The sequence below is a fragment of the Somniosus microcephalus genome, chromosome 10 (genome assembly GCF_052327205.1).
Source record: "Somniosus microcephalus isolate GS21.2 chromosome 10, FLI_Smic_1.0, whole genome shotgun sequence".
Taxonomy (NCBI): domain Eukaryota; kingdom Metazoa; phylum Chordata; class Chondrichthyes; order Squaliformes; family Somniosidae; genus Somniosus; species Somniosus microcephalus.
In genome coordinates, this window is record NC_140996.1 from 21,404,496 (window position 1) to 21,413,558 (window position 9,063).

Consider the following 9,063-nt stretch of genomic DNA (forward strand, 5'->3'; position numbering starts at 1 on the left):
TATGAATTCATTTTAATAATGCCACTGCATTAACTGTTTTGCTCATCTGAAGAGTAAATTGATTCTGTAGCTCTTTATGCATCAATAAGCATTAAATGACAGAGGTGGCTAAGCAGGGTGCTGTAAGCTTGTCTGTTGGCATAAGCTCTCTACGATCTGGTTGTTTTTAAAACTGAACAGTGTAACATTTTTCTTTTTCAAAAAGAGGAGTCTTACTTTTAATTCTCATTTTAAAACCAGCTGCTGTAGCTACAGAACATTGTGGAAATTCTCAGTAAGAGAGGTTAAGGATCATCTATTTATCCTTACATATAACAGAAGCTATGATAACTTTCAACAAGGGTGTCGTCAAGGTAACATATTTTAAAGTAACTCTTTCATGAGCTGAGATCATTCTTCTGAACACTGAACTACATTGTGCGGGAGAGGACACCAACACTTTTTAATTCACTAATGGATCCTTCAGATGAACATAAACATAACAGGCTAAGTGATGGTAGCAAAAGATAGAAAAATATGCCCATCCCATTATTACTGCATTGAGGAAAAGCTATTATAAAGTAATGCATGAGGTGTATAAAGATACCCCTGTTCACTTGGTTATTTTAACTCCTTTAAATTATGAATTCAACTTATTATTGCAAAAAGTCACTTACAAAAAAAAACACAGAACTGGTTCTGTTACTTTAAATCAACAGAAACCTGATGAGGGCAAAGAAAGAGTTATCAATGTGGGTGTTGTGAATGTTGCCCTTGCAACATGTGATACAGCCAGACTCTCTTTCAAATTGATATGGATCATTAAAGAGCAGAGTACAATGTACATGTAAGAACGCAGTGATGTGCCATATATTCTAAAGCATAAAAAGATCAAAGTAAAGCTATTAATGGGTGGTGTAAAGGCACATTGTTGGCAGCCATCTGGTACAGCTTGTTATTTTAGAACACATCATGTAAGTGAGAATACAATCAATGGGTTTTTATTAGTTGAAACATTTATTCATGAAAACCTCTCATTTAGTAGTAAGGGGGAAAAAAGCAAGGGGTTTTGCCAATTGCATCTTATCTCCCTTTAAACTGATGTGGCTAATTATTACTCAAGGACTATGTAATGCACTGAAACCTTTTGTAAGTAAAAGTAAACCTTACAAGGACTGAATTGAGATGACAGTAAAAAGTAAAGGCAACATTTTATGAAAGATTTCAAAGCTTATTACTGTAAAAATGTATCATGTGTGTGATTCTGGATTTCCTTGTAACAGGTACTCACATGAAAGTTAGGCTCGCCTGTTCTTAGGGGAGCGGGAGGTTGCAGGGTCATATGCCCTCTCCAAGGAATAGTATGGAGCAGTTAATTGTTGTAAAATACGTGTGTGTGAGATACTATATATCGGCATGTGTTAGCTTAAAGCTCTGTTTAGAGTAAAACAAACACGGGGGCAGAAGTTATCATCTGGGATTGACTTTTTTTTAAAACTTGATACAAATCAAGAACATAACGTTATTGCAAACTTTCAGGGCATCATACTTGAACCTGTTTTTGCCCTACATACAACAGCACGGATTTAAGCAAATGATTTCACTCGTATTGGAGCATTATTTGTGTGCAAACTTTAATCCTTTTAAATCAGTTCGAAGTTCTCAGCAAACCCATTCAGGTAGATCCCATTTAAAAGTAGGTCACTCGTGGCTACAAGACGCCTCATATCAGAACAGGGACGCTTAAACTGTTTTGGTAGGACTGCCACTATCACCTCACTTTAGGTCTCTGATAAGATCAGCAGGTGGTATTGGAAAGACGGGATCCGCAGCTACTGCTAATGTACTCTAGTTTGGAGTAAATAAACCCCAGGAGCATTTAAGATATATATATATATATCCTACTTTAGTCTTCAGGACTGGTCATTGTCTATGATGAGGATTAGTTAGAAACAAGGGGACGCCGGTAACGTTCGGATGGGTGAAAACCGTTGCCTGCCTGAAGCACTCTGCACAGAAACACTGAGCTGAGTTTGGGAAGAGTTTTCCCAGAACAGTTGAACCTACCGGAACTGCGGTGAAATCGCCGGGGAGAACTTTAGAAATTCACACCCTAAGAATGGAGGGGCTGAAAGCGTCCGCTCTGAAGGTGGGGGGGAAGCTGTTGGAATTTGCCACGTAAACTTTAACCTTTGTGACTTGGGCGAAGTCGACCTCGGCACAGAAAGCGGTGGCGTTTCCAAGGTGTCAGTTCCCCCTCGACTTTAAAAGTGTGTTCTCGCTTTTAATGAACTTGAAATAAAAGTGCAAGACTTTCGCTTTCAATGGGAGGGGGGGTGAAATTGACAGGGGAGTAAGTTGTGTGGAAGCAAGCAGGGGTGACTTGTAAGGGAAGGTAGCTCCCCTTGGCTGATCGTCCCCCTCGTGTGCCTGCAATGGGCTCCCGTCTGGTCTGGTCTGGTCGCTCACAAGCCCCCCTCTGTTTGCCCACCTCTGACTGCCACTCGCCCCCCCCCCCCACCCATGTCCCATTCCATCCCAAAGCCCGTCTCCCTGATGGGACTCTTACCTGGCGTTGGTGCAATCATTGTAGAGGATCTCGAAGTCCTTCCTGGAGATTAGCTTGCAGCGGTTGACCCCGGGCTGGATGGCGCCCAGACCCCGCAGAATGCGAACCTGCTCCACGTTGCAGACCACGGGAGTTATATCCAGCCGCTTCAACTTGGTGTAGACGGTGTGAAGCCCCCCGACCAGGTGCTTGAGGAAGAGGTCGAAAGCCTGGGGCAGGCAGATGAGCTCGTGTCCGTCCACGGTGAACGAGGCCACTTTGGCTCCTCTCAGCTCGACCATCTTGCACTCGTTGTTCTGCGGCGTGTTCTCCACCGGGGACGGCGTGGAATAGACCGGCTTGGAGCTGCCGTCCGCCCGGAATAAAGTCTGTCCTGGTCCCGGTCCCGGTCCCGGTCCTGTTCCCCCTCCTGTTCCAGCTCCTCCGGCCGCCGCCACCGAGGAAGCAGAAATGGACGAGATGGCAGGGGACGAGGAAGAAGAGGAAGATGAAGAGGAGGAGGAGGATGAAGGGGTCGAGATCGGAGTCTGATTCACCGGAGCTGGTGGGATCAGGGCAACCGGGACGGCCATGGTCGCTGGTACATATAGAATTTGGAGAGAGAAAAACCCACCGGATTATATTCTCCTTTTTACGAAAAAAAAATCACACAGGCATTAAAAAAATTGTTCAAGGTGGGTTCTGTGGCTGCTCAAAGTTGTCCTCTGCCCCGCAGTCCCCACTGGCTTGTTGAAGTTGTTATTGTTGTTATGTTTTTGAAGAGACGCCGAGAGAAAGGGAAGGACTGTCGGACAAACACACACATAACACACACATACACATAAACATCAAAAGGAGAAATGACTTGTCACACGGTATCCCGGGGGCGGAGCAATTAACTTTCCAGCCAGGAATAAATCAAATAGCGCCCTTTCCACTCGCATTAAGAGAGAGAGAGAGGGGGAAAGGGAAGCCACGCCGATTCCTCTCCCCGAATATCAAGGACAGCGAGCTTACAAGAGAGACGGCACAAGTTTACAATAAATAGCTTCTCTGATCTAATAATTGCAATGTAATGGAAATCGAGAGAAAGATCAACTTTCAAACCAGCAGTGACTCAGGTAGCAGAAATCATCCGGCTCAACGGTGGTCACAGGGCAAGAGAGCGTAGCTTCAGATTACTGCACCGAAAGCTTACACCCCATCAAACTGAAAAGCAACCCCCCCCCCCCCCCCCCACTCCCCAATAAATCAAACGAGATCATTCCTCTAATCTCAATACGTTGACAGTCTCCTTGCGAAAGATCTGGCGGGATCAGCAGTTTCACTTTCCAGCGTTGCTCGGTCGCCTCCACCCTGCCCCACCGGTACTGTCAGGGGGTCGGGGGTGGGGGGTGGGGGGGGGGTCTATGTGGGAGTATACATATGGATATGAGAGATCCTACACACGGTCACTTTAAAATCAGGGACGTATCAATCAGATACATTTACCCATTCAGTTCTATCAACACTTTTTTTCTAATAATGTGTGAGATATATGTAAAAAAAAGAGGCAAAAACACATCACATCAACTTTAATAATTCAAATACATTTTAAATTCGAAAATCTGCGACCAGACCCAAGGAATAAACACCCAGCCCCTCTCTCAGCGAAGTCTGTCATTTTATAGGCAAACACAAAGAAATACCAAAGTTATTTTTTAAAAAACACACCAGGACAAAACAAACAGGTCAGCCTTTTCAGCCTCCGGATACCTGAGCCAAGGGATTTTGCAACGATTAACACACGCACACACTCAAATTAAGCAAATAACTGCTCAGGATCGATCCCCAAATGTGTAGATATTCTATACAGGATAGGAATCAAATGGCATTAATGTAGTCAGCATCAGCACAATAGAATTAACACATCGCTTGCCTTGTGTCGGCTCGCTCGTTAATCCTACTGTGACCATTCTGATCTAAAATAACATTTTTAAAATATGCAATTAAGTAATAAATATGCAAAAGCTGTTTTAAATCCACCTTTCTGGCAAAAAGGGTGACGTAAGTCAGGGTAAAGTTTGAGATGAAAATGAAAAGCGCACTAAAGACACAATTGTTTACAGTGGAGTCTGTTCTTTTCAGCACCTGTCATTTATTCTCAAATTAAAGATGCAGGTGACACTCAAAATGCCGGTTTTCAAAATGCGGACGGAATAATTATTCCTACTGCAAAAAAAAACAAGTCAAATGAAATGTAATTTGCAGTTAAAATGGAAGATATCCCCCTCCCCCCTCCCCCATTTTAATTTAGCAAGGGTGGCCACATATGACATTTAAACATAAAGAATTGCCAGTCTTTAAGTGCGGAAGCGGCAGATTGTGATGCAAAGATAAATCAATAAGATCATTTAAAATTCAGAGGCTCTGAGACAACGGCTTCAATTTGTCCTTTTGTTATTGTCCTTTACAAACCCTGAGCTCTAATCACAGTTTATAATCTCCATGGGGAGCGCGAAGAACGCCAGCTTTGCACACACAAAAAAAACAGCTTTTATTGTGGGGAGGGGGGAGTTAACATTCGCCGATGTTCTGACAAACTGCTTGACTTGAGTCAACAACTTGAGATGTTAGGGAATACAGCATGGGTTGGTTGGCGCGGCAGTCATTTGAAATATTTTAAAAATAAATCTCAGAGAATTAGACAAAACGTCTGATGTTAATGGTATTGAGCTGACCGTTTGGGGAGAAAAGTTCCACACATGTGTTTTTTCAACAAGTCTCCCCCTCCCGTCCACAGACACACAAACAAAACGTCACTTTGGTCTTTTTTTTACACATGCAATAGAACTATAGATTCGAAGTGGGTCGAACTGTTTACATTTATCTAAAAAGCGGTGGTGTTTGTCCTTCTGCACAGGGCTGTGTATGTGAGATCAGGAGCTGTGAATAAACATGGATTAGCTCCCAATGCAGCTGACAGTCAAACTTGAAGTTCATTTAAATAGCGACCAGAAGGATCTCATGATTAATAGATGCAAGTGTCGAGCTGGTATTCCAAGCACGACCCACTGTAATTGTGTTTGCTTTTAATTGAAGCCAGGGCGCTTCAAGAACTTGCATTTGAATTCATGTGGAAGGGATATTTAAAAAAAAACGTTTTTGACCGCAGATATGTAAATGAAGACCGACGTTGCTCTGACAAAACAGGCAACATTTCGCAAAACTGCAGAAATAAAAAAAAACAAACGAAAACAGCACACATTTAACCGCCCACAGCAGGCAACACCTAACAAATAATGTTTTCGAGTTCAGCCACACATTTCAAAGTCATCACTTGTCTTCCCAATTTGTGGAGTTGTTCTGATTGTAAATTGCTATATATTAGAAAATAGAAAAGCTTAGCCATATACAGTGGGAATTCGAAATACAACTCTTTGTGAGATAACGGACACATTTGTGTAGAAAAAGATCGCAGGCTTGGTTTAAGTTATCCTGCCAACACATACACACTTATTCAGTTGTACATCATTTTGCATCCTGAGGCCGCTCTTTTGTGCTACTGTTTTCGTCTCTCTCTCTCTCACACACACACACACAGACACACACACTCTGCCTTCTACTTTCACTGATATGAAATTGGTCGCAAGTTCAGAGTTATTGGGCTGGCCATGACCGTGAAAATTACACCACACATGATTTGACTGCAACGTTTTAATACTGACTCTGCCATCGGAACATGGGGGGGGGGGGGGGGGGGAGGTTTAGTCAGTAGAGGAAGTCTTATCACACCTGAAATGTTTGCTGAACACTCGTCCTTAGGGAGCCCACTGACACCTACAGTATACTGGGTTACGTCTGTGTCGCTTGCTTACAAGGTACTGAACTGCCCGAAACTCGAATTCGCATTCGACTATGTAAGTGACAAGCTCCTCCTAATGGAGGTTTTATTGCATTTTCATTCCAGAAGCGGTAAGGACATTTTCACCAGCGAAACGCATCTCCATTCAACCTTCATCGCTTTCAGTCAGGCTCGGCAAGAATTTCCTGTCAATAAATCATTCCCATCGTTAATTCATTAATAAAATCACGGAAAATGCGGTTATCTATTGACCATGTAAATATATATTTTAATCGTCGTTTCTTTTAGCTCAAAGGTGCGTTCACGAACCATTGACTAGTACAACCTTGGCTCTTTATTAATTAATAATCTTTGTAACCATTACAATTAGTACGTTATATTTGTTACATGGCAGACAATAAACATTAACCAATCACAATGCGAGTAAACGTCTGCCTCTATTAAACGTAAAAAATTAAATAGGCAAATTGATCAATAATTTACGTGACTAGTACGAACTGCAAACATCAATATCCATAATGTACAGCAAGTGTACTTTCAAAGTGTTTGCTGCAAAGGCATCATTTGCTTCGGAGGAAGTGAGTGTAACCAACAAGAGTGAAAGAACATGTTAATTTCCCATCACCAGCACTGTGGCAGATCAGCAAGCAAACAAATAAAAAAAAAAGACACATTTTGTGAACAGGTCCATCTTGTCTCGACACGTCCCTGAAGGATCTGGTCGCTTCTTGTCAGTTTCATCAGCATGCACAACCTGCCTGGGCTGCGGAGATGTTAGCAATCGCCGCAACTCCCTGAGCGGCCCAGGATTCATACCTTACACAGGCTGTCAAGGAGGGGGAAACGAGAACTTAAACGAAATACAAAAGGTGTATACTCTTTCTGTACGGTTTTGTAAACGATTAAAACGTGAGCTGTCTTTAATTTCCAATGCAGGGGTGATCCATGGCTGGTGTGAAGCTGATTGCTCAGGTGACTGTTACCCATTTGTGTTTTCTCTCCCTCTCTGCATCGATTTAGAGACAACTTTCTGGTCAGTTTCAAAAACCGGGGATGTAGCTTCCTGGATGCTGGCCGACCCGGCAGCGGTGTGGTTTAAAAAAAGAGGGCAGATTACTGTACCGAAACCAATAGAACTTTTCAAAAGAAACTATTTTAGCTTTAAACAGATATCCCATTCATCTTAGGAAAGTCGATGCATTTTGAGGTTTATTGCTGACTTTAAACAGGGACATTCAAGGATGGAGATGTGTCAATTTAAATGTGATCAACTGAAACACCTCGTAACAGCTTCATATGAAAGACTTTTTTATAACCTGCTTTAAAGATTTCTAAACATTGTAGTCAGCGAGAAACGCCGCATTGTTTCCAACCGATATAGTTTTGAAAACCTTAATCAATATAATTTTAAGTGGCATCGGATAAAAATGACCTGTGTAGGAGCACATTGCTAGACTGTTCCTTCATTGGCCAAAAGCACGCACTAAAGATCACTATCTGATTTATAAAGCTGTACATCAGAGTGCAGTCGAATTTAATGCAAACTGGTTCTTTGTGCATTGAAAGAAAGACTTGCATTTCTATAGCGCCTTTCACGGCCTCAGGACGTCTCAAAGCGCTTTACACCCAATGAAGTACTTTTTGAAGTGTAGCCACTGTTGTAATGTAGGAAACGCGGCAGCCAATTTGCGCACAGCAAGCTCCCACAAACAGCAATGTGATAATGACCAGATAATCTGTTTTAGTGATATTGGCCGGGACACTGGATAACTCCCCTGCTCTTCTTCGAAAGAGTGCTGTGGGATCTTCCATGTCCATCTGAGAGAGCAGACGGGGCCTCGGTTTAACACATCATCAGAAAGAGGGCACCTCCGACAGTGCAGCACTCCCCTAGAGTGTCAGCCTAGATTTTTGTGCTCAAGTTTCTGGAGTGGGACTTGAACCCACAACATCCTGACTCAGGAGGCGAGGGTGCTACCCACTGAGCCACAGCTGACTCAAATTGAGACAACGTGCATATTTACAGGGACAATTGTGCAGGTGAAGTGAACACCACAAAGTTGGAAGAATTGAAAAGTAACACACACACATATATGTATATATACATATATAAATAGAGAGAGGTTCTATTTCGCAGCGACCAAACTCTCAGCCTGGTGTTTTGTAAAAAGAAGTGAGACATTTACAGACAACATCAAATGTATTAAAACAGTAAACAAACATGAGGGAGTTTATCGATTTTGCTTTCATTTTATCGTCTCGCAACAAAGCGACCTTTCCAAGGAATTAATCATACTAAACCGAGCTCAGCTGAAAGAGAAATCAGCTGTTAGCCTTTCGACATTCCCCTCTATCTTCCATACTCCCGACTTTAAGAGTTTGCATCGTTCGCCAGTACGCATTTATTAGAAAAGTTCATCGACTGTCAGTGATATTGTTAGTCAGTAATTTGATCAGGTTTCTTTCAGTTTGATCAGGTTTCGCATTATATTACTGTGTTGTTTGTGTGTTGAAGAAAATTGCCCGTTATTATGTCTGCATTTTAAAACGTTTCTGTTTATGAAAACAATCTTACAATTTGCTGGTGCTAAACTTTAAAACCTTTAACTCCTGTTACATTTTGCGGATTATAATCGATTGAAAACGTTTTTTTAAATGAAAGATGTCTCCCGGGTGCTTAACCTTTTGTTAA

At 42.3% G+C, this 9,063-nt stretch overlaps 1 protein-coding gene across 9 annotated transcripts in view; it reads right to left on the reverse strand.

The window, feature by feature from the left end:
- Window positions 1-3,740, reverse strand: part of dachd (dachshund d) — an 809,797-nt gene extending 806,057 nt beyond the window's left edge. For 8 of the 9 annotated variants that reach the window (XM_085998470.1, XM_085998474.1, XM_085998472.1 and 5 more), the window contains exon 1: window positions 2,549-3,740. In XM_085998470.1, the coding sequence (XP_085854596.1) occupies window positions 2,549-3,120 (572 nt within the window). In that variant the 5' untranslated portion in view covers window positions 3,121-3,740. The remainder of the gene's footprint in view (window positions 1-2,548) is intronic. The other variant, XM_085998469.1, reaches the window with a different exon arrangement.
- Window positions 3,741-9,063: the final 5,323 nt, after the last annotated feature.